Raw genomic sequence first — 26,918 nt, 5'->3', positions numbered from 1 at the left:
AGCAAATGGAAGCACGGGACAGAGCAGATGGATAGTGGGAAATGTTCTCCATTTCAAGAAGGTACATAAAGCACCCACCAGAACAATGCAATTTAAACTCCACTGCAACGAGTTCCCACAAAGTTTTGGGCAAGTACCAGCAAAGTGCCCCAAAGCTTATTCAGGGCTGTGAAAACCAATAAAAGGCATTTCATGCCCACTCTTATTCATGACATGGGAAGCAAGGAAGGAATTAAAAGTCCAGTTTTTCCAGGGGGCATGAGAAACAATAAAAGAATTGATTTCTGAAGGAGAACTTGTCCTGATTTAAACTGATAACAATTACAGCTCCTAGTGTTCAAGAGCTGTGGAAAATAGGTCTAGTTTCTGAGTAATATATAACCAGCCACCGATAATTTACAATTTGCTTCTGGACTTAGATTTCAAACATCAAAATATAGACACCCTTGGTTTTTATATTTTAATTGGTCCTCTTGATCATTTGGATCTGATCCCAGTTCATTTTCAGACACCACCATGAGCTGGGGATGTTTGGGTTACGCATCCTAATGCAAGATTCAACAGTTGCTGAATAGTACTGTATACAAAGCTGTTAGAGCTCCACAGTTTCTGAAATCTAGTTCTTTGTTGTTAAATGATCTCAAATAGATTTTCCTAACTATCAGTCAGGATACATACAGTGTGTATTTGGCAATGCAAACAGAGATTGACTAAAATGCAGTAAATGCGATCTGGCTTTGTCGTTCCTGTTTAGCTGTATTGTGCAATTCTTTACGTGGTTATTTTCTTAAAATAAATACTTCAGAAATACTAGAACTCCTTTTTTTCTTTTAAGACAAACCAGCAAGAAACAGTGCTAAAACCCCAGCATTCAAGAGTTACTAAGATACCTAATACGAACCAAAGAATAATAAGGGGTTGTGAAAAATATTTTAGAAATTACTATTCCAAGTTTACAAGACTGTAAGAAAACCTAAAATGTTATTTTTTTAAGTCATGATATATGGAAGCCAGGGAGCATGGGAAGAACCGGCACACTTGAATGTTAATTTGAAACATAATTTAATTATTACTGAATAAAAAAACTCTACCTGCATGAACAACTTCCAATATGATCTGTAAAAATAGCCATTTTAGCTAAAACTGTAAGGCTCTGAATCATTGTTTGACTGTCTTCCCAACAAAAATGAAAAAAATTAATTCGTTCAACCTTTCACTATTGGCGTCAGGTGGAAGAAAAAGCACACAGAACCAGCAACTAAACCGGATCATTTCTGGGCTGCATTGTACCCTGTTACCACCCTACAATGCATCCTGTTACTGTTGTACGAAAGGCCTTCTGAGCGGCAAGAGATGAGCAGACTTCTTTTCTGCCAAGGGTAATGCAAGGCCAATATGTCCTAGGGTTTCCCACTGCGGTTTCCTACCTCTGAGCCTGGATGATAGCCCGTGGAGACCCACAGAGAGCCTGCCGTTCATGACTCCCCAGTGCTGTGCTCCCCACTCCTGGCTCCAGGGACCCTTCTTCAAAAGCACTGCGTGGAAGAAAGTGTTTGTCCAGAGAAAATCTGCTCCAGCAACCAAAAAAGAAAAAATAAATAAATATAAGAGCTGGCAGGGCCCTCCCTAGCCCAGCTATTAAAATCCTACATACCAAGATGCCCCAGAAAAGCTAACACAGCCTGGCCCATTGAAGGTTGGTAAGGCCTCCGGAGCACCAGTACCTGGCACAGATCCATTCAGGAGGGAGGTGGGCAGGTGTTGAAGGTCTAGACATGGTGTAAGGTCAGAGGGGATTTGTGTGTCGTACTCAGCTTTTTGCAGGTTTGTGGTTTTCTGTGGCTCCCTACTTCCCGTCAATGGTGAGGATTGTCTGCAGAGGCTAAACAGAGTCTCTAAGGCACCAGCTAATCACTTTTTAATCAGCTGGAAACGAGGTTTGGGGTGAGAGATTTTTGTGAGGGATGAGGAAAGAGATTGGGTTTTTTTTCTCTTGATGCATCTATTCTTTCCCCTTTTTGAGCCGACAAGAAACTAATTTCTTCATTATCAGACCATGCCAGTGATGAAACAAGCCATGGACCGAGAGGCAGTGAGAGATTGGGACAGGTTATCCCTTCTCCCAAGCCCTGGCCTTTCCTCTCTCCTTCCAGAGCACAGCCTCTGCCCACCTCCATGCTGGATGTAAGGCTTGTAGCACACATTTAAACATGCCAAGCTGTCTCCCTTCCTTCCCTCACATTTGCAAAGCACTGGCACCATCAAGGGGGAAACCGTTCTGGGAGAACAGCCCAGAAACATGGCACCTTCCCATCAGCCATCACCAGCAGCTGCCTGTTTTGTCCACAGTTGGGCCACCCCTGGGAGGGAGAGATGGATGAAAGCTCTTTCTCTTGATCTTTTAAGTTTTTCACACTGTAGCTTGTGTTTCATGCTAACAGGCTTTTAAATTGATGCCTTGGCTATTGGTCAAGCAGACCACTATATGTCCCTACTGCGATTCCAACATTTCAGAGATCTGGAAAATCAAGCCAGGAAATACTAGAAATCTGGGGTGGGGGAAATTGCTGCAAAAGGGAAATCAAAGGAAGCTTCAGATTTACCCTCTCAGTTTTAACAGTGTCCCACGAGCACAGTCGTACCTGCTTTAAAGGCCACTTTTTTTTTTTATCCCTTGAAAATTTTTGTCTCTATCTGGAAATCTCTCAGGGAGTGCTGTAGTTTGTCAACTGATTATGTCTCACTTATCTGGGGAACTCAAGAGGAGAAAGTATGACTCAGAACGCACATTTCATGTGAGTGTTTTGTGGGGACTGGGTGGAGGGTGGTTAATGAGGAAACAACGCAGAATTATTTATCCTTTTTCCTGTAAATTGTTCTCTTTGAATAAATTTGGCATTTTGTCTGAAAGAGGAAAATCAAATAGCTACCTTTCCAGCTGCAGATTTTCTATTTCCAACAGTGAGCATCCATAAGAGTAAGTTTTTTACTTGGTGGCTATAGTAATAAGTACATTCCAGCAGAGGCTGGTATTAATCTCTAATCCTTAGCCAGCTTGCAGACAGCTAAAACATTTTAGCCCTCCCCCTTGTTGGAGAGGAATGCCTTTTAAGCAGAGGCTTTGTCTTTCCCACTGTATATGGAAAAAATTACTATGCACTTCTATGGAGAATGCCTAGCTGAGAAATGTTTATGTTGGATCCAACCCCATCTCTGTTGCTGAATGGCATTTTGTTTTCCACTTGGACTGGGGAAGGGGTAACAGTCTGGAAACATTCTCAACACAGGAAATTTTTTTTAAATTAAATCCAATTACTTAGTCAAGGTAATAGATAATATTGTTGCTCTGCATAAAGCCATCTGGCTTTCAGCTATTGCTTGTTTTTGCGGGAGTCACCGTTACTCTGTCACTATTACAAGGGAGGCATGCACAAGCCCGCTCAGGGAACAAGAATATAGAGTGACAGTGGGCTGGAGAGGGGGTTCCTTGTCATTTTCCCTGTTGCCCATGCTCTGCTTTGCTTATTGGTTTGGGGATTACCCATCTGCAATTAGCCATATTCACTCTCTCTCCAACTGCTAGCTCTACTACGCAACAGGGAGAAACAGAGGTAACTTTTGTTCTATATCTCCCCTGCCAGCGAGATTTTACCTAGCATTGGAGCAACTAGTTTCAGTCTTGCTAGTTTTAGTTTTAGCAATCTCTAAGCTCTTTGTCTAAAACTTCGGGAAGAGGGTTTCCATCAGCATCATAATCCGTTCTTTATTATCATCAAAAATAAACTTCTGTTTTGGAAGCTGATGAGTTGATAACTCCTCAGGTGATACATAAATATTCCTAATTGCCAGGGATAAGTCAGCAAGTGAAGTTTTCAAATCAGGCTGTTATTAAGTTAGGGCCTTTGTCCCGTCTCCCTTAAGGCAACCACAATTTTTTCGGTAGGTTCTGAGGAGAGCTCAACCCCTCTGTATATATAAATGATGGAGATCTTATAGTGTTATGTTGTTGCTTAACATAGCAACAGTTGGAAAAATGGATGAAATTCAGTCATTAGATATATTCTTTATATATCTATATATAGATATATAGATATATATCAGCAGCTGCAGACTGGCCAGACACTGCGTGCGTAGCTCCGGACCAGCCATAGCCCTCTGCTCTCAGGTGGGGGCATCACTGGGGACGCAGACAAAAAGGGACAATATTGAGATCCTCGCACAGGGGATGACAGAAAGGACACTAGTAACAGAAAATAAGGCTTCATGTGTTTCATCACCCATTGAACAGTTCATTTACTGTAAAAGATTACAGATTGAAAACCAGTGTCACTGCTTTATTTATTTTTTTTATGTTTGAAGATTCAAATTACTGAGCTTCACAAAAACACACCACTGCAGCTTTAATGAGCATTTCATATCACTTACTTACCTAGAAAACCCCATTATTATATTAGCTTGTGCAGATCTATGGCAAATGTACCCACTGAGGCTTTAATTTTCATTGACCCTATCTCATCTTAGAATTTATTTTAAAAAATAAGAATATGCAACAATATTGGGGGGTTTCACTGAATGACTATTTCAGCAAGAAAGAATTTGCTTTTACATTTGCAAGCTAAATAAAATAACAGAAAGCTTGTTACTGTGTAATTCGCATAATTGCTTTAGTTTGTAATCTCATGAAATACAATTAGAACTGAGGTACCTGTCAAGATAAGTGGATACAAAAAGATTACCAGCATTGTGCCCGAAACTCTTCACCAATTTCTGGTTAATTCCTAATTTACAACATCAGTGGAGCACTGGAAGCAACAAATATTTCACAGTTAACAATGTCAGAAATTTAAGAGAACAATACAGGAATTTAATGTACTACACCAGGGTGCTTATTATAAAACTATCATGAATATTGATTTGGAGACTAAGCTAAAAAATGTGTTCCTCTCAGAAATGTTTACAATTTTAAAAATAAATTTGAAATTGCAAATTACTAATTTGCATGAGGTTTCTGCCCTTGAAATGGTAAACACTGTACAGTGGCTTTTTTGCATGCAGACAGTTCTCTAACAGCTGTAGTGTCATATTAAATGGGGTAATTAACTGTCTAGCTATGATGTCACATACTGAATTAATTTCTCCAGTAATAATAGTTAGAATGTGACCTTTCTAGTTCAGAAGAATTTGATACTGTAGACCAGAGGTAATGAAGGCTTATAGAAATTATAAATAGAGCTTGGAGGCTTAAGGGGAAGCTGGTGAGCAAGCTTGTTTGTTTTTAATTCTCTAGGTTTGTGAGGCTTCAAAGCTCAGATAAATTTAGCAAAAATCAATGGAGAAGAAATAAAATTGCAGAGCAGATGTCTGCTTTTGTCTGCATGTTGTGGAGTACCTCACGGTGTAGAGCAGGACTTCTGTCCATCTCTGTTTACGATGACTTTGATGGTAGAGCATGTCTGGCCAACAGGTCAGTTACTAACTTCTGAGAGCCTCATTCTGCAGGGAAAGACAAAGACCCCTCTGAAATGTCGCTTCATAGGGATTTATAGCTTCAACTACAAAGACAGTCTTGAATTTGGTATTACTCAAGGCCTGGGAATTTGAAATCCATTTATTTCTTCAAATAATAACTTAAGCTAAAGTGAAGTATGACAGCTCTTGGAAAGGGCACCACCAGGGCATTTTAATTTTAAAATTAGTTATAGTTTAACTCAGTGGATGGAAGAACTCACAGCAACCGCTTCCATAGTCAAGACCTGGTCTAGGAAGATGCATGCAGCAAACAAAGAGAGATGAACAGGGCAGGTTAAAAGGGGAAGCTATCAGCAGAACTGATGTTATTTGTACCTTCAGTAAGAGCTCTAGCTCTTCATTTGTTTTTTCAAGAAGAGGAAAATGTTTTAATCATTGTATCTAACAAAAACAAATGCCCTGAAAGATATTTTAACAAAAACAACTTCTATATCAAATAATTTTTCCATATTCATATTTCCTTCCTCTTATGAATTGAAGAAAACACATTCTCCTTAAATATCTTAAAAGCTCTCCTACAAAGTTAGTTTCAACTTTTCATGTGAAATTTTAACATCGAAATGTAATTCTTTTTCTTTCTCCCTACCCTCTTTGACTAATCCTTTTCATATATCTGGTATGCTTTGGCAGTAAATCCTCGCAGGTCACTCATAAAAGTTGCCCTCAAATACCAGAGTGCGGTCTACCCCTTAGAAAGGATGGAGAAAAAAATGGAAAAGACGGCACAATGCCAAACAGTGCTGTTTAAATATGCAAATAGCTTTAAAGTATGGCTGGTTAGCTGGAAGTCAAAAAAGTTCTTTCAGCACTGAATTAAAAAGACTGGAAGTCTTGGGTCCAGCAACAGCTTTACATTCACTGCAGGCATCTGAAACAAGCAAATCATGACTACCAGAAATGTCTGCCCCTGTGGGGATATTCATTATTCCTAGTGGTTCTGACTAGTTCTCTTAAAAGACAAGAAGTTGTTGACTTGTGTCACTGCTGTGGATTACATTGGGTACCTCTGGGACACTGTAATCTGGGATTACATTGGGTACACTGCTGTGGATTACACTGGCTACATTCGGACACGGTTCCAGGCAACCAGCTCTAGGTGTCCCTGCTTGAGTAGGGGGGTTGGACCAGGTGACCTCCAGAGGTCCCTTCCAACCTCAACCATTCTGTGATTCTGTGTGACTATGGTCATTATTCCATTTTACAGATGGAGAAACTGAGTGAAAAAGAAATGTTCATGGTCACACAAGAAACGAGCAGAAGAATGTGTTTTCCCGAGTCCCAATATCCTTATGAACATAGTTAGGGACAGAAACCAGGTGATGAGTTTCTCATCTGTTCAGGGAGAAGGAATATTTTTCCTTATGTTAATTTGAAACAACACAATGAAACTATTGCTGTGAAGATGTTAGTAGACTAGAAGTGAAGGGTATGTCATTAAGTGGGTGAGTGACTAGAACCAGGTGCAGGGAAAGGCAAAGTGGAGGAGTAGGAGGACAAATGGAAAGCAGGACAGGGAGGACACGAGCGTGAGTAGAGAACAAGGCAGCAGCAGAAGGGCTGTGGGAGCCAACGGGGGCAGGTGGAGATCCACGGCCTGTAAGCCTAATGTTCAGACGCTCCATTAATAGAAACAGTCCAAGAGAACTACAGAGGCCTCCCCCAAGACGGGCCAATGAACGACCATCTCATCTGGTTGGCATTTACTGTAAGACTGTTTAAATTACATTCAAGCCTCGTTGCCGACAAGAGAGACATATAATATAGACAAGACTAAACGGTAACCTATAAATAAAAACTAGAGTGAATGTGTGCTATAAATACAAACTGAGGAGCCATGGATTTAATCAATGCCTCACTATATATAAATGGACCTATTGGAACACGCTGTCTGCAGCAAACCCCTCATTGCTACAAGTACTTACTACGCTTTTGAGGAAATTGTAACTACACATATCTCTATCCATATGATTATTCTTGCTCCTTTGGCAAATTCAAATCCATCCAAATTTTGGGGACACGAGAGCTAGGAGAAACTGATAAACAAATGATTTGCAACTATATAGTTATGATTGCAAAAAAGTGGCAGGGATATGAATGACTGTTAGGACAATACCAAAGCTGTCATCAAATGCTTGTTTATAAAGAGCCCAAGGACACCTTCTAGAAATATTTTTCTCTCTCCTGCCTCAAAAAATCAGAACAAAACAAAGCAGGGAGAATTTAATTAGACAAATTTTGCCCCAGGTCATACACTTCACATAGGATCCATCAGATCCTTTGTCCACATGGCCTACCATAGTTAGATCAAACGTAGTTGTAGAGATGGATCCTTTTGGCAGGTTGGAGGAGTAACAAAAATCAAAGTGTTTAAATACAGCCATCTGTTATCTCAACCATTTCAGCTGTTGAGAGATGGAGACCACCCTCTCAAGCCTCTCTCACAGTAGGTATTACAGGAAAAAATGCAGAGATTTGCTCTGCATTTCTTGGTTATGCATTGCTGGCGATCTTGTGAACACTCTAGTGATCATGTGTGGAACAGAGGAGAATAAAAGCTGTGAGGAAGAGGAGCAATGCCATATAATATTCGAAGCAGCAAATAATAATAAAAGCACTGTTTTAATGCAGCTATCATTGACTGTCCTACCCTTTTGGAAAACACGAATCAGGAGTCTGATCATACAGAGGCGTTTGGCAGCATCTGATGCTGGGTTCAGTGATTTATTATCTCCTAGTTATGAAGTGTAGCAAGACAGTCCTTCATGGTTAGCTAAGCCAAATAAGAAAGGCAGATTACCTGCTGATGCACACTTCTCAGATATCTTACATGAGCTACTGTACCTGTAAAATATATACTGTTTCCTGGGGACAGACAAAACCAGTATAGTTCTAACCTTTATCAGTCAAATTCATCCCAACACTTACTTAACACTGTTTCTCAGCTGTAGTCAATATTTGGTACCAAAGTGTTTCCAGCAAGAGCAGGTGAGCCAGTGAGTTCCTCACCCACAAAAGTGGAAAAGTCTGGGTGTGAAGTATACCGGGGCATCACCCACCACCTGGATGGGCAGAGCATTGGCTGGATAAGACGCGAGACGGGGATAAAATCTTTTGGCAGTTCATCCACTGCCAGAAATAGGGCTCCATCTCCATAACTTAAAGGCATGTCCATGTAGACCATTCAAACCAGAGCATTAATTAATAAACAACCTATTATTCTGGTAAACTCAATCTCTGATGGGCCCAGTGCAGCTGCCTATGCATTCAGAAAAGAGGGAAATGCATGCAGGCTTTCCTATCTGCTGACTCTACACAGCAAGTGTCGTTCATAGGTTTTCTAGTGAACATGCGAGTCCATATAGTTCTCTGGGACCAAGGCAGCAACCAGCATGGCTGGGTTAACACCAGGATCCTGCAGAGCAAATATAGCTATATCCTTTCCCCCCTCTTAACCCGCATCCATCCGCATGTACACACGCACTTTTGAGACCCCCTGCAGTCATGAGATACTCCTAAATACTATACATGCCAAATGCTCGAGCCAAAATGTAACCTCCAGCAGTTAAGCACCTTTTCCATAGTCAGTAAAGTGCATGGTGGCTGTGTAAGAGAGCAATGAGTCCAGGGCTCCTGAGTGCACCGCTCACCAGTAGCATGTGCCGACACCGAGCTGCAGTTGTACACAGTGTGTACCATAGATCTGATGGATTTTGTGTTTTGGCAACAAATAGAGAGGGGTTTCTCCTGCAGGTCACCAAAGGCAGGAAGGTCAGGACAGTGGGGCACAGTGTTATTGCAGCTCTTTTTGTTTGCATAAAGTTTCCCAGCAGACTGAAGAAGAACTAAATCTTTGTGTCTATGCTTATGAATAACACGGTTTTGACCTGAGGAATTTGAAACGTCTGTTACTTTGCTCCCAGGGAGCAAGAAATGGTCAAATGTCCATCAGTCTACAACTGGCAGTCTGGATTTTAAAAGTCCATGTTTAAACGTACTGGAAGTCAATTATGTCCTGAACTGAAAAGCAGATGTAGAAGTCATGTTGGTGCCCTCAGTACTTTCTTGCTGAATGAAACACCAGAAGTAGACTCATATATCTATTCAAGGTAAAGAAGATATTGTTTTGTAGTTAATGCTCTCCAGGCATGATAAGCCGTACAATTTGTGCCTACCCAGAGTGGTTGTAAGCTAGGATGTCCATGGAGTCAAACACTTTGTTTATTTACATCCCAGTTTGGCAAACCAGTATTTTAAGTGCAGCAAAAAGTGTGCATTTTGGAGGGAACCACAAGGTGTCCTTAGAACGAGGTTGTGCTCCTTTCTGTGCTAGAGCTTAGCTGTGTAGTTATTCGGGAGATTTACTTAAGTCACTAGCTTTGGAGACTGTCAAAGTCACTCACAGCATCAGAGCTCTTCTGTATCTACAGTGCTTAATTGCAACTTGAGCCAGGAATGAACATGACAGCACTAACATGATGGCAGGGGTCAGTTTTGCTCTTTGTAAAATGGAATAATCTAGTGTCTCACAGGCCTGTGTTAGAACTAAAGTCACTGTTTGCAGTGAGCACCAAGTATTTTGGATGACAATACAAAGTCTTAATAATAATTTCTTACAGATTTCTTTCCTCAATATGTTCTATGTTGTCCAAAGCCATCAAGTTGAAGTGGGACTGAGCTACTTGCAGCAATAAAATTAATTTCCAGATAGCAGATGTCCAGTGGCATTTTAAAACTCTTCCTAAGAATTACAGCTTTACCAAAGGTGCCAGCATATATGTATGCTTTGTGCCCCACCAAAGAAGAAAAACATATCTCGGAGATGGGCTGAAAAGATTTCGTTTGCAGGTTTTTGAACACACAAGTATTCAGTGAGGAAGGTGGCACCAATGCAGGGTAATATAATACAGGTCCTTTTGAGAGCTAGCTGTAAAAGTCAGAGGAGACACTATCTGGACAAAGGGAAACATCCCATGATCGCACTCTGAACTGGCTAGAATCAGCCTAAACTCAAATGTAGAAGCAGAATCGCTTGGGCCTGTCAGACACCAAGGTTTCCTTTAGATGCATCCACTTTCTCTATCTGAAGATACTGACTGGTGAAACAGGCTGTTAGGAGCCTTTGCACTTCTCCAAAGGTACAGGGTGTCTAGCAGTTTGGCCAGATCTGTGGCATAGCAGCCATAACCTGGACACTTCTACACAGCACAGCACACCTGACTTGTGCAATAGGTTTCATCTCCCCAGACTTTGTATGCAGTACAGGTGCCTACACGTGAGCTAGCCCTCCAAGCCCTCCTTCGCAGTCAGTAGAGAGCAACAGGCACAGCTGACCTACTTTAGACACAATTTAGTACAGAAGGAATTAAACCATATAAAGGGTGTCTAGCTGGCTTCTTCCCATGTGGATGTCTCCATGTTGATGACTTCCAGCCTGCTGTGGTTTGGGCTTCTTCCTACACATGCAGTCCTGCCGCCCAGCTGCGGAGGCTGCTAACCAGGATGCCCCTGCACTAGCACAGCCACAGCTGTGTTAGCACAGCACTGCACCTGGGGCACGGAGGTCCTCCGGGGTTCGGCCTGGGACTGTCTTCATGGCTGACTTAGACATGTCAGGTGGGACCTGCTGAATGCTGAAAATTTGGCGTGCTTTCTGTGAGCGCTTGGCTGAGGATTGAGTATTTCTGAACATGAAGACCCTATTGTAGGTGAGAAAGACCAGGAATCTCTTCGGAAAAGAGTCCTACCTGTTCTGAGGAGACCAGAGAAATTGGAATAGCATCAAATGTACAGTAGAGGACTGCTTTCTCAGACTTGTTTCTATAATGTTCTTATTTCTAATAAATAATTACATAAATGAAAGTACTGGGAGATATTCAAGCAGGAAAACATCTTTATTTTTAGGAAGGGCAGTAGGCTATTTATCTCAAGTTGGCTTAAACAAACAATCTTCAAAAAGACCTCAGAACTGTGGCTGCCAATTCCAAATACTGCTCATAAAAAAAAATAAACAAAAGCAAGCATGTTTGGGTTGGGTTTGGAAATGTCCCCAAGGAGCAGAGGACTGTTGTTTCCATGGCAATGCCATGCACTTCCAGCAGACCGGTCTCTCTTTTAGATCCACAGATTTTAAAACGGGTGGAGGTTGTTTAGAGTATTCATTCACCCCTGTATAGCAAAAGATGGAGAGTTTCAGGGAAATAGTATTATGTTGAGTCCTAAACTTCTGTTTGGCTAAACCGTTCCTTCCAGAAAAACATTAAACCTTGATGGGAAACTGTCAAGAAGAGAAGAATCCATTGCTCCACTCAATTTGTCTGATTGTTTTCATCAACACATTAAAAACTTGGGCTTTATTTACTCATGTGTCCTACTTTGACAGGTATCTACGGCTGATATGATGCCTGTTATATCAGACGGAGGAGCAACATTTTTCTATTTTCTTTTCCCTGGGCTCTGAGGCAAAACTTGATAATGTTTAAGTAGAGTTTGGGTTTTTTTCTTCTTTTCTTTCACTCCATAACAGACAGTGAGGACTTTTGAGGGTCCCACAGATCTGAAACTGTTGATCAATCGACATCAAATGATAAATATTATTATGCAAATAATTCACAGCGTGTCACAATTCTCCATAGATGTTTCGATTGAGAGAGAGCCTATCACACCAGACTTCACAGTTCCCAGACTAAGACTCCCTTAAGTATATGTCTTCCGACAATATTTTTACCACCCTTACAGAACAGGTCAGACTGCAGAAAAATGGAAACTTGAATGCACAAAAATCTTTTCAAAATGAAACTGTATGTCCAATGAACTTGCTACACCATCAAGATAAAGCAGGTGAACAAGCTGTGGTATGTCAGCTTAGCCAGAGGTAACTATCTATGTGTGTTTTTGACCATCACCAGATGACAGGTAATGAGAATTAATCTAATTCTCTTCCACTGAAGGCTAAAAGAACAGTTACTATGACCTGGGTAGCATACCATAAATTATGCTGCAATCATTTGTCTAGCCTCTTGGCATATGAAGAAGTAATGTGGGGGGGCTGCCAGAAACTAAAAAAATGTGTACTTTTGCCTCTTGGCATCAAAAATCACCCTTCTAACCAAAATACAGGTGTTTATGACACAGGATAGAACTTCCTTCTAATTTTGCAGGTAGATTTGGGGTATTAGGTTAATTAAGTTCATTTTCATTTCATCACAAGCCCATGAGTTTATAGGATTCAACTGTGCCCAGGCTGCACTCACTTTTACTACCCTGAACAGATCTTTGAAGTGAGAATCTAAGTAATACCGTAATGTCTGATCTTTGCCCTCAAGTCTGAACATCCACGCAGCCCACTGAGGATCCTTCTCAGACCTGGAAGGAAGCACACCTTTTGACTCCAGCAGCAAAGAGCCTAACACTGCTCGCCAGCTACAACCAAGTCTCACCTGACACTAAACAGCAGTGACTTGGCAGCTGACGTGCCATGACTGCTACTTTGAGTGCTGTTCTTCAGCTTCAGTTCCCCAAGTGCACCAGCTGTCTCCTCTTTTACAATGGTCCTGGAGGCAAGCACCATCTTTTTCTTCTGGGTTTGTTTTGGATCAAATGTAATGAGAATCCTGGCCCAAGACTGGTAGGCATGAGTATAATGAATATAACAAAGGCTGAAATGTCTTAATGTAAACCATTTAACCCTGAATTATATCCTTTCATGTAGCCCAGCACTCAAGAGAAAACTCTGGAAATAACAAACACTGGTGTGGATCCAAGGGAGCCTTTTATTTTGGAAGAAAGAGACCCTTTGTGCTTTTATATATTCACAGGAAAGTCACAAGTTTCAGTACTAACTAAAGAAACATGCCATGCTTTCTTACCATTAGATGAGATAGTCAATGGCTACATCTGAATTACCAAATAAAGCAGTGTGGGGACCTCCTAGTCAAGTAGCATAACACAGCCCATGTCCACGCGCTGAAGCGCTCTCCGTGTTTGCCCAGAAAAGAACAGTCCCATACAGACTGCCTTGTGGGAACACATCCTAACAGATGCCATGCTCTGAGCTGTGCCTGGCAAAGAGCAAAATCAAGGCAGAAAACAAACCATCAGTCAGTATGGATGATCACATAAGTCAGTGCCTGAAACCATGCCTTGCCCTTCTTCAGTTGGCTGATGCAGATACAACCACAGAGAACACTCTGTGCATGTTACCAGCACAGCACTCTTCTTCTGGGAAAAGCAAGCCAGAAGAGGCAGGGTCACAGCAAACATACCTACCCCAGCACAGCTGCACCACTACTGCTAGCTGGCAGCAGAAAAGGAACGGGGACCTGATTCTGCCCTCAGTTATTCACGCACCGATCAGGAGCAGCTGCAATGAAATCGGTGGAACTGCTTGAATATAATATGGGAGTAAACTCATACCCTGTGTATGTGGATTGTCTTCCATCTTCAGTCCCATCTTGCGCCCATACCAGCAGAAGGGTCTGAAGAAACAGAATATGACTACAGGCTCCACAGCGCTTTCAGCACTGCAGCTGGTTCTTGTTTTTAAGAAATGTAATAATTAAATCCAGATGCAAGGGGGGGACGGGAAATAAATGCACCATGGGTGTAAAAGATTTTCAAGAGCTCAGCAAGATCCACGTTAGATTGGACTTTTCAGCTGGAACAAACATTGTCCCTTGGGAAAAAAAAAATCTAATAATTGTGGAGACATAATTGCTAATGCAGACCTAGCATTTTGGCCTACTAATTGTCTTCACCATTCAGAAACAGACAGTGGATGGAAATGTTCCTCACTCAATTGCCTACATAACAATTTTTCAGGGAGAGTATTTCCATTTTGTTCCAGACCTGTTTGTGCTTTGTGTGCAATTATTTTGTGCTCCCAGAACGTTCAGCCATCTGAATGCCTCAATTAGCTCAACACTCTGACACTTCTTTTTATAAATATGATGTTGGCTCACGCCCTGGAACAACTAACCGATCACTCCATTATCACTAGTAGGGCAAGGAGCAACAAAAATATATCAGAATAATTGAGAATGCTTGAGAAAACTTCTGAACCCAAAGGAAACAATCTGGATCCCATTTTCCCCTCATTCCCACTTCCCTCATAGCATTGATTGTCAATACCTCATTTCTGGTTTAAGTTGATGCAACCCGCGGTTTAAAATATTGTATTAAAATAGTGAGCATCGGCACCTTCCAAGTTTTTGTGATAAATTAAATAACGTGGGGAAAAAATGTTGCCAAAAAATACCCAGGTGATTTAGGACCCTGCATCTCATTTTCAAGAGGGGCTCTGACAGCGAGAATAGCAGAGGCACCCCAAACTGAGGCAGATGCCTTGAGGAACTGAGAAGTGTGTCTGCTCAGAATAGAGGGTAAACGGGTTCCCAGTGGACTTCAGCAAAGACTGTACAACCCTGCCCATACCGCTGGAACCAGAGACGTTGCACTGACCTGCACCTAACTTGTTCTGCTGGGTGAGTGGACTAGATGAAAGCTCACTCATGGCTGCAATGCAGGCATACCCTTAGTTGAAGTATAAAGGAGATGATCTTTATGGCTGACTGAAAGATTTGCATAGACACCTTTACACACACACTCATACGTTTCCATTGTCTATATTCACCATCGTAAGTAAAAAATGACTCTGCTTAGGCCTGCAAAACCAAGAAAGCTTTTAGACAGACACTAATGGACCAGCTAGGACCACCCACCAGTTGAGGGGCATCAGAGACTATAACATGCCTTAGATCTGTATGGGTGGAGAGAAATATTGCCAAGACAGACACTGGGATAAGAATCTGTTTTTAATTTAGAAACTGTCTCCCTTCCACAGTGTGTGGCGTAATCATTCAGCTGAAATCCTTAGTCTGGTGGGAGCCAGTCCTACAGCTCTGTGTTAAGACTAAACAACTGGAAGAAACAAGCAGTACAAATAGATAGTATTTCTGCTGTCCCAAAGTGGCTATGGTATGAAGGCTTTTCCTCCTAGGAGCTATTATCTAAGAAAGTGTTTCCAAAGCAAACCAGATAAAATATTGTGTGTAAGAATGGTAAAGGCAACTGAGTTTTCCATTTATGTTCATCTCAGCTTCTCAGAGCTCTCTGGGATAAGATTGGATTAACGATTCATTTGTAAACCTCATTTTTAAAGTTTGTTGTTAGTCATCTCATAAGATACATTATTTTCTAAACAAGCAGCTTATCTGGCTGGATAGAAGTATCTACCCACCCTTGAGAATGGACGCTAACACGCAGATGAATCTCGGGATTGCTGGCTCTTGCTACCCAGTGCTCTACAGCTATATCTGCGGCACTGTGCAGAGGTACAGGTTCAGGTCCCAGAAGCAATACGGCCATAGCACTGTGCAGGGTTAATGAGCCACAGCCACCAGCAGGGCTAGCTGGCAATATTACTCACAGGCTAGTTTTTGCAGCTAGTGGAGGTATCACTGTGCAGTGCTGCATTTGATATTGTAGACCTGCTGTTCAAGTCATAGCTTACAGCGGGCATGAGAAGCAATGGTTAGGACAGTGCAGAAAAGAAACCATGCTTTATTTCAGGGCAACCCAGGAAAATGAGGAAGAGGGAGATACAAAGGAAATCTAATCCTAATTAGATCAGTACAATACAATAAGGAGCCTCATACTTCGTACAAATGCAAGCTATGTAAGATCATACCCTTCAGATTCCCTTGAACCTCCCACTTTTCCCACTTTTTGCAAGAGTAAGTGACCTCAAGAGCCACAGAATACACAAAGTGCTGTAGAGGCAGCCACAAAAAATATTCCAAGACAGCTTGGCATATCTCAGGCTCTGACAGCCACCTCAGGGATAGTGTTTGTAAATGCTAGCAGAAACAGGGTGTGGTAAATAATTTCTGGAGATCTAAATGACGTGCTAGGGCCTTCACATCAGCTCTGTAACAACAGTGCAAGAGTTAGACAAGGGTAAGAGATTTAGGATCCAAAAATTCCTGAGTCTGCATGGATCTAACATAATACATGTGACACAGGGAGACTGCACAGGGTGAGCAGGTGCTGCCTGAGTAACAGAGGTTGCTCCTGAGGTCAGCCGGTGCGTGTCTCACCAGCTTGGCATAATGAAGTAGAAGTCTCCCAGTGGAGAACAAGAATTTACACGTAACACATCATATGAAAGCTATCCTCTTTCATTTTCTTTTTATTTTCCAGTCTTAGAGGGGCATCGTAATAGCTTTGTTTGTGTTTCTGATTCCATATATTATTGCTCTAATTGGTATTCAGAAGAAGGTGATTTAGATATTTACAATCTTCTGTTAATTTTGGTAAGCTTTGGTAAGTTATCAAAAGTACTAAATTATATACACCACACACAGCCACACATTTAAGAAATAACAAGAAAATTTTACCTTTCACGCACTCTCCCCCCATTTATTTATTACGTCACATGAAGAATGATTGAGGAACTGTTGTACCTCCCAGGGACTGATTACTTCCGGGAATGACAACAGGTTATCGCTGGCACATCTCACCAGCCTCACAGACAGACAGACAGCCCTGCTTTGGTAGCCTCTCGCAGCAGCCAGCCAGCTTTCATTCAGAAGGGCATCAACCTTTGTAGATGTGTTTCTGTCTCCTCTAGGCTCTTCATCCAAAGCTCATCAAAGCTCTGATGTAAAGTAAACTTTCTAAAGCTTTTCTTTTCTAAGTAAAAGCTATTCTGTTCCTATAGATACTCCTTCTTTACTGAATAAGGATCACCATTTCTAGTTAACTCATCCTCTAGTACAAAACGCAGTAAGAATCTGCCAGCTCCTCACCCGCATGCAGGCACCCACTGCTGGCCAGGGGCAGGACACAGGCAGGAATGCTGACAGCTTAAATACTGTGAGGCAAAAAAGCAAGCGCCAGGGCAGGGAGTGAAAGAACAGACTCAAGTTCAGCAGCACGTGTGTGGTCTGCTATGATGGGGTTGTGCAGTGTGCTCTGGGGAGACCTGACGGTTGTAATTCTTGCTTTCCCCTGTCTCTCAGCCAAACCTAACTCTCCGAATACGTGTGCATAGGAAACACTTTATTTTTATTTTTTCATTGCAGGGATGCCAAGAAGGATTTTACCGCACCAGCTTAGGAAAATGCTCTCCTTGCAACTGTAATGGTAATGCAAACAGATGCCTTGATGGATCTGGAATCTGTGTGGTAAGGAATTCCTGTCTTCTCTGCTGGTCCCTCACTGAATAACAGTACCTTTTTTTTGTTTTTTAATGACAACATGAACCCTTTCACCTTCTTTCACTCTTGGATGAGGCTTCACGTGAAGGAAATATTTCCCAGGCAAACCCAAGAAACCATGGTCTGACTCTTCTATTAACACCAATGCTCAATTTCAATACACTGCAAAAGCAATGTCTGTACCACAGGAGCTTTTTGCTGAAGGGCAATCATAAGTAGGGCTAAGATCAATACATTAATAAGATTATCCTGGCCAAATTTCATTCTCACTTACTTAAATTATCTCTGCAGATTCAAAACACTTCCTGCGCACAGTGTTTGTGAGAGTCAGTATGCTGGGGAAAACTTTTAGTCCATCAGAAGTATGGAATGAGTTTTGTATACCCCTAGAGAAAAATGTATAAATTCAAACACATTTCATTCTCTCCTTTATGAATACAGTGCTGTATATCATATAAACAATTTACAATGGCGAGTGACCCCTGTGAGTGTAGATACATGTGTTATCCATAGTAATTCTGCTGCATGGCAGCCTCCTGCTGTGAAGGAACGACATGAGGAGGTTGAAATAATACACCAAGGGAAGAGTGTGTTGAACTCCGAGGTAGTATTACAACTTCCCATATGTTCAGTCTCACTCAGTATCAACTCATACAGAAAGCAGTGAGTTAGTATTAGTAGTTGATCACTTGTAGCTCCAGAGCAAAAATCAGTCCAGTAAAACTTACCCCAATTACTAGTGGGCAATCAGAGCAGTAATACACTAAAAAAAAGGATGGAAGTTAATAATGTAATGTATCTAAACCACATAGCAAGAGCTAGGCACTAGTGACTCTTTACAGGCTTGTAAAGCAGGAGTAGAGCCCAGAGCTCCTTACTCTGCCATGCCTTACTTTTGACAAGTCATAAACCTTTGCCCTCAGTTTGTCTCTTCATAAAATGGCCTGATAATATTCATATACTTTGCATCGTTGCAGCCTCTATCAAGTTTTCAGTTGTACAAACACATAAAGCCATGCTCCATGGCATATTTCCTACCATTTTTATTCCCGTGGGAGGAAGACAGTGCAGCTGACAATTGTTATGGCTTGGCCACTCTAGTGTGTTTAGGATTGGCTGGTTTCTGCAGAACACATATTGGCTTAGTGTTTTAATACTAAATCTTTAAAAGTGGCCACTGCCAGGCATTCTCAGCTATTCTCTTTCACGTGCACATGGCTTTTGCTCATGGGATGATTGTCCCCTTAGTGTCGGGTGAGAATGATGACAAGAGGAAACTTCCAACAGAAGACTTGAGAATAAGAGAGAGAGCTTGACAAATGTCCGCTTCTGATGACTCTGGTGACCAGAGAGTTTCTGGAGTAGAATATATGAGGTAGGGAAGTGATTAGATCCACGGTTTACAAACACAACAGAAGACTTGTTTGCTATCTGCTACAAAAATAAGGCTGTTGTCAAGGGTTGGGGGAAAAAAAAAAACAAACAAACGAAAACAAAGTTACTGTATCAGCAGGAAATAATCTGAAAGTATATGTGTATTCCTGACTGGCGTTTCTCCAGGATACCAAACTCTCAGAATCGATCAGGTAGTAAAGAACAAAACTAAGAGCTAAACCCCAGTTTACTGCTTGAGTTCAAATAAGCCATTTGATGGTTTATCTGAATGATTTAACACGTCATTAAGCTCAGGTCATTTACTTCTGAATAAAGAAGAACAGCGAAAAGGCTTAAGTGAAACAAGAGTGAAAGGGAGAGGGAAAGAGTGTGGTGCAAGGAAAGAGCAGAATGAAAAGGGGTTTTGAAGGTTTGATAGCATAAAACAGAATGAGAGATGCCGATGGGGACTGAAATAACAGGACTTTCCCGAGGATTTGGAAATTTCCAAGGAAGATCGGAAGACTGATGAAATTGGTAAACTGCAAAATGTGACTGAGAAAGCCTGGGAGAAGAAAAGCTTAGAGAAAGAAAGATGTAACTTGAATTACAGCAGGAAGAAGAATGTTAGATGAATTTGGGAAAAGGAGACTTCATGGTTGATAATGTGATTTGTATTAGAATCAGTGGACAAAGCAGCCTTCCCTAAGGACCATTCTGGAGAAGCACAGGAATGGATCTGGCCAAAGCCTGCTGGGGGCTGAGGCTGGGACAGAAAGGAGTAGGCACCTATATGGCTGGGAGTTTCTGCGAAGAGATAAGACCACATGGTATTGAGAGCTCACTATTTTCTCTGTCCTCAATTTCTTAGGCAAATTACTCCAATGATTCTTGCAGTGTTAACCACCACACCTGATAGTAAGACATAAGACTTTCTGCATTCAGTTAGCTTTTAATAGGCTGTTAAAAAAAAAAAAGGATAGATTCTGTATTTATCCCATATTATTATAGTTGTCATCCTTCATTTCTATCAGTATAAACCTGCTATCTCCTTGCTTCTGAGACGCAACAGTGTTCTAAAATTTTATCACTTATGGACTCTCCACTGGCACCACACCTTACCCTAACCATGAGTCACGGAATGTCCTTAGAATCATAGAATCATAGAATCATTAAGGTTGGAAAAGACCTCTAAGATCATCGAGTCCAACCGTCAACCCAACACCACCATGCCCACTAAACCATGTCCCTAAGCACCTCATCTACACGTCTTTTAAATATTTCCAGGGATGGTCACTCAACCACTTCCCTGGGCAGCCTGTGCCAATGTTTAACCACTCTTTCAGTAAAGACATTTTTCCTCATGTCCAATCTAAACCTCCCCTGGCACAACTTGAGGCCATTTCCTCTCGTCCTATCGCTAGTTACTTGGGAGAAGAGACCGACACCCACCTCGCTACAACCTCCTTTCAGGTAGTTGTAGAGAGCGATGAGGTCTCCCCTCAGCCTCCTTTTCTCCGGGCTGAACAACCCCAGTTCCCTCAGCCGCTCCTCATAAGACTTGTTCTCCAGACCCCTCACCAGCCTCGTTGCCCTTCTCTGGACACGCTCCAGCACCTCGATGTCCTGCTTGTAGCGAGGGGCCCAAAACTGAACACAGTATTCGAGGTGCGGCCTCACCAGTGCTGAGTACAGGGGGACGATCACTTCCCTACTCCTGCTGGCCACACTATTTCTGATACAGGCCAGGATCTTAGCAGAAGATCTTTAGAAGAACTGATGTTCCCCAAGGTTAAAAGTTTCTTTGTCTACATGTTTATGAATGATTTAAACATGAAAAGAAAAAATCATTTTTTAAAGTTAACTCTGCTAACAATGACGGAAGACAACATGAAACTAATAATAACACTGTGTTCTGTTGGTAGATAATTATTTTTTGTAGTTTAAGTAATAATTAAGCTATAAAAACTGAATAAATGAACAAGGCAATATGAAAATTAAAAGGTACTCTACTTCAAAAGGGATGAACTCTAAGGTTCAGACTCCATACAATGCTCTAAGACTATGATATCATGCAAATCCTCCAAATCAATTTGGAGGTAGTTCCCACAGCATACCAATTAATGAAATTTTCATTGGCTTCTGCCCTGAATTTGAAATCAAATATAATTAAACCCCTATTAACGATGCCTTAGGGTAAAGTACTCACATCTTTAATTTCTGCTGACATAAGTATCTATCTTAGGGTTCTGTTTCAAAACTTCTCTCAGCTTATTCATAGAGTGTAAATCAAATCCACGAGTCTCTAAAAGCTTATTGAATGACACAATCAATGAATCAACAATCTCATTAGGTAACCAGACAGAAGAAATTATTGCAGACAGAGCCTTTCTTGCATAGATGTCCACATAAAACTGGTTCAGAAATCAATCACATTGTCCTGTGATTAAACTGAAGAGCCACTCAGTCCATTTTTTTAGTATAGAAAATCACCCAAGTGTTAGAAGAAGAGCAGCCAGCACAGCGTAAGCTCCATTTATGATATAATACAATACAGACGTCGAATAATGCTTCATTTCAAAAACATTATCTGGTGACACATGTAAGGCTAGTAGAGGAAGAAACATCAATTCTTTGTACTGATTTTAGACTTTGGACTTTTAACGTAACCTTGTCAATCCTAGCTAAGAGAAGAAGAGGAATTCACTTGTAGGACTTTCTAGCTTTTGATTTTGGAAACATGCATATACGTGATGTTAACTGGGTGAAACTGTAGCAGCTGCGAGTGGCAGTCTGCAGACAGAGTGATGTGCATTTCTCTTGCATAAAGCCCAAGCAATCCGGTTTTGCTGCTAATGAAATATGAAGATTTGAAGAGTATGTTTTGCCTCCTTCACCATCCCCAGACCTTACCCCACCAGCAACCCACAGCTGAGCTATTTCTTTAGAGTGCCTCCGTTGAGGGTTCAACATTCGAAAATTCAGACACAGGAGTGGGCTTCAAATGACTTGACAGCTGAGCAGAACATCACAGCGGCCGTGATGGTCAGCTCTGAAATGAGTGCATATGGAGGCGAAACAGCTTGTCTAAAGCAATGAGCTCTCATACCATATGCAAGTATTATAATGGGCAGGGCTTTACCATATTAAAAAATTTGATTGCATACACTAGGGAAGGAAGTCGCTTGAGGTGACTACAATGTACTATGGCAATGACTCCAGACGAACACAGTAAAAAGAACTGGAAGGTTGAAAGGTTTTAAAAATTACAAAGCTGGATATGCAGACAAAATTTTTGTTGGACTGAGTAATCAGTGTCCTTTCTGAGGTTTCTACTATTAATGGAGGTTAGATCTTCATAAATACATCAAAATGCATAGAGCAGAGAAGCAAGTCTGGAGAAAGCACTATAGCAGAAGGTAAAAGGTAAATTTGTCGGTGTCTACCTAAAAATCTCTAAGTGCTTTGTTATCATCTCAGTCCCGTATATTTCATCAGTATGTATATAAGGCATGCAAAGACCACTCAAAAACCTAAAATAAATAAATAAATAAATAAATGTGACCTTTTTGGAACAAGAAAGACCAAAGGATCATAATGGTGGAGAGGATAAATTTGCTGGTATCCTTTCCAGCCTTTTATGGAATTTTTTACAATAGAACGTATCGTCGTGTAAGTGATTTGTGTTTAAGCGTTTGGGTTTACAGCTGAGTGGAAAGGTTGGAACGGATTTGGCAGTTCTGCCCAAGAGGATAATATGTTCCACATGATTGCCAAGGCAGGTCTGGAGAATCGCCAGTGGATCTACAACCATCCATCAAGCACAAGCAAAAAGCAGCAGGGAGCTAGCAAAACTCTCCAGCTTATTAGGTACTTCTGGCTTCACAAAGAGCCTTGCAGCTTACAGCTCCCTGTTTCTTTATAGAAAGATGGACTACATCTATCTATAGTGACCTTGGTGATACATGTTTGGAAAGCCAACCAGAACTACACCCGTCTGGTGCTGAAATGCAGCCCTCCTCTTCTCCAGAGTGTTTTGGTATGCGGTAGCTGTCAAAAGCATTAGTGTTAATAGTCTCAGTACCTCAGGTATAGATATTTCCCTCCCTTTTAGCTATGTTTTAACTTAGTAATTGTTGTCCTAACTGTTCTACTATCAAAAACTTGCAACAGTGACCCCAACATGCGACCACTTCATTTCCATTCCCTGCGCAGCCTGTACAAGAGGTGCGTAGGAAGTCAGGCCAAGACTGCAAGGAAGGGTCGCCGTTGCTCTCACGCCTGCTCAGCCGCATTTCCCGCAGTAAGCTAAGACAGGTGATGGACTGAGAAAGTAGAGGGCCCGGTGGTCTTGGCAAGACATCAGCTCCTACTTCACTCATTAATACAGGACAAGTTCTACAAAGCAAAACTTTGATATAGAGGGGGTATGTTGACCCAAACTGGATCAGGAACTCAGGTTTTTTGCTATTTTCATTATTTTAGGTTGACAGTTGTCTTCTGATGTCTCAGAAGATCAAGAAATAAGGGGGGGGGGGGGGGGGGCGGGAAACAGTTCCTGCTATATTGTAAGAAAGACTGGTTTCAGCCGCAAAGTAATATTCAGAATTCCCAACCAGGGTCTGAGGACACTTCCAGATTTCACAGACAGTATTTCAGATCCTAGGATTTTTTTTGGTTTTTTGTTGTACTAACTTAACTAGAAGCAGGGCTGGGTATTATTTTTTTTGCCCTGGAGAATCCCCATACCATCCAGCATTAGGTGCCTAGCACAGGTGCTCTGCACCACTCTGTGGCATGTCCTGTCTTTCTCCTTTAACTCCAGAGGGTAGACAGAAAACCAGTCTGCTATCTTAGTTTCTGAAGGAGGAGGTCCAGCCTGCCTAAATTGCACTAAATGTTAGCCATCCAGTGAAATAACCTCCCTAAAATAACTGCCTAAATGGCACATTTAATGAAGCTGGTGCTTTTGAAGACCATTAGAAGGAGCTCTTCTCTCTTAAGGTCAGGTCCCTAAATTAAGGTGGGGCAGATTCCCACTTCTTAGATTTTCAGTTATATTCATTTACAGAAAAGCATGTTTGTTTTTTTGCTGGGAAACTTGTCCTAGTACCATTGCCTGAAGAGAATCAACAAACTTTTTATTTGTGCACAAGCATATTTACTGAGCAGAACTGCATCACACAAAGTGCTCTGTGGTCTCAGAGCAGCAGCTCCAGCCTTACTTTCCAAGCAGATGAGTGCAGGAGCTCAGTTCTGACAACCATTCCCAAGTATCCCCCCATAGCACCTTTTCATGTACTTTTCATGTGTGTATAGATAGTTACAGTAAGGTCCAGGTAGAAATGCTCACCCTGATCGATGGTACTGAGTGCAAGCAGAGTAGTAGGACCAGCTAAGGCTAACATAGGAAAATACACTCCAGCCACTCTGTCATCTGACAAGCTGCTGCTGGTGTACCGATGGACGAATGACTATACGCTGTATCCTCGTATAGAAGCTTTTAGAAGCCAGGCTGCTATTACATTGGATTACTTCCTCTGAAGCTGAAGTGTCCATGAAGAAGGGACACCTCTGCCTCGACTTTTACTTCATGAAAATAAAGGCTGCATTAACATGGGCATATGGAAATCATTTAGCTTAGAATTTTCACTTACTATAATTTAAAACATAGTTTTCCAAAAGTAGAGTATTATAACGCCTACTTTTAACTGCATGGTTGTATCTGTTTTCATGCCCTTTACCATGTCTCACTCTGTTCTGTAGAAAGACGGGCAGCAATTTTCTGCTAGCTTCAGTGTTTGATGTCCTAAGATACCTGTCATTGCATATTTTCTAGAGATTTTTACTTCAGTCTTCTTATTTTTCAAAGGAAACCAAAACAAAAACTATATACTGAGTTTCTTTATTTGAAAAAGTAGACATCAATATCAGTAAATATATTTCTACAATTTTGTGAGTACATTTGAATGAGACAGGGAAGGCCGTGAGCAATCCCACTGATAGACAGTCCAACTTATAACATCAACCGTAAATGATGCCTTTCATTCTAAAGCATGTATGAATACCGGGAACAAGAGTAGCCCTTGCAACTCCTACAGCAAAGCACTTCTTTAAAATCCAGTTTCACAAAAATCACCATAAATGGAATTTCTTTTTTTTCCTATCATTATCTCTCTGTTAAAAGTGATCCGTTTAGAAGCAAAACACTTTTCTCAAACTAACAAGCCAGTGCCACCCGGCGCTGAGAATCACCCTTGAGCTGTAGGGAGGGTGTTCTCCCTGCCTTCGGACATGTCTCACAGGCTTCTTGCAGTCAGCAGTTTTGTTGGAGATGCAAGCTAATGGAACATAAAATATAAGGACACTTTTTTATCACTGTAAAAATATGATTCTGAATACCCACAGGAGTTCTGACTTGTTAAATAAGATAAAGCCACTTTTACATAATCACTAACCAGAGGAAAACTACAAAAGTGCCTCAAGCACTCACCTAAGAGGGTCTTTGGGGTAAAAGGGCCTTTTAGCGCTTCCCTTCGGTTCAGAAGATGAAAAACACTGCAGATTTAAGGAGCAACATCAGCTCCCCTGCTGCCCTGCTCTGTTCATCACAATAGCGTCTGAGCTTTGGAAACCAATAATGGCTTTATTCTGATAATACCCATGTGTTGTTTGGAGAGCTGAGGACAAGAAAGGTGAAGTGAATTGCTCAGAGCAAAAATGAAGAGCATGATGAAGGCTACAACTGAATGCAGCCCACCTGAGGCCTCCGCCAGTGCTTCAGATACAGGATTGCTCTTTCTCTTCGAGCGCTCAGTGCCCACGCTCTCATCTCTCTCTTGTAGTACATTAAAATCACCTTTTCATTGAATAATGACAAATGCAAACTATTTTTAAAACTGTATTAGCCTTCCACTGCCTTCTGGCTTACACTGTGTGCCTCGTGGTTAGTGCACTCTCGCAAGAGAGGAGTGCGAGATCTGGACATCTCCCCAGAGGCTGCCTGCCACTCTGCCCGCATTTGCTGTCAGCTTCTCTGCTCTCACCAAGTTTCTTTCCTCCTCCTCTTCCTCCTAGTCAAGCTTTCTGTATTTTAGAGCCTTTTAGTTAAAATAATCTTCTGGTTTTCTGTATACTCTCTTCTTTACAGCAAGTATTACTATGAAAAACCACCTTTAGCTTTACAACTATTGGTGTTTAATCTATTTAAAGATCCATGGAAAAAGAAACTGACTTTTTTCCTTTCCTTATCATATTCTACCTGCTGTAGAGTTCTTTGGCCAAATCACAGCTTTGTAGAAATAAATGATTGCTGTGCAATAGGTTCTGTATGACTATAAAAAATGCAGCAACATAAGCAAAGTCTTCTAGAATCAAAAAGGATCTGAACTGAATTAATGAGTCCTAACTGGGGGCTTTAATGGGATTCAAATGAGGAATATTGGCTAAAAAAACATCAGATGTGTTTTCACAAGAGTGAGTGCCCTTTACTGAAATTACACTTTTCAATGCAGATTAATGATATCTGGACACAGACATGGGGGGGGGGGGGGGACAAACAAAAAAACCCCACATTAATGTTGCCAGGACAAAATTCTGCCACTTAATCAAAGTTACAATACTCAGACACAAAACTCATTTAGCAATGCCTGTGCAAGTGAAACTTGACTATTTGTTTTCATTAAACATCTTCCCTAATCACATTCCTCTCTTCTCATACTCTTCTCTTCAAAGAACACACCATGGTTGGAGTAGAAAGTGGGTTTCAAATCTGTAGGGACTGGCTCAGATGAAAAATCG

The 26,918-nt window shown here is 41.4% G+C and overlaps 1 protein-coding gene across 2 annotated transcripts in view; it reads left to right on the top strand.

The window, feature by feature from the left end:
• Positions 1-26,918, top strand: part of LAMA4 (laminin subunit alpha 4) — a 110,380-nt gene that overhangs the window by 5,939 nt on the left and 77,523 nt on the right. Inside the window, exons 1-2 of one of the 2 annotated variants that reach the window (XM_076333445.1) lie at positions 2,631-2,795; positions 17,610-17,711. In XM_076333445.1, coding sequence (XP_076189560.1) covers positions 2,736-2,795; positions 17,610-17,711 — 162 coding nt within the window. In that variant the 5' untranslated portion in view covers positions 2,631-2,735. Of the gene's footprint in view, positions 1-2,630; positions 2,796-17,609; positions 17,712-26,918 lie in introns of those variants that run through there. The other variant, XM_076333444.1, reaches the window with a different exon arrangement.

Source organism: Aptenodytes patagonicus, chromosome 3, assembly GCF_965638725.1.
Source record: "Aptenodytes patagonicus chromosome 3, bAptPat1.pri.cur, whole genome shotgun sequence".
In the NCBI taxonomy this organism is placed as follows: domain Eukaryota; kingdom Metazoa; phylum Chordata; class Aves; order Sphenisciformes; family Spheniscidae; genus Aptenodytes; species Aptenodytes patagonicus.
The sequence above is the reverse complement of the archived record's forward strand: the minus strand, read 5'-3'. Positions and strand labels throughout refer to the sequence as shown.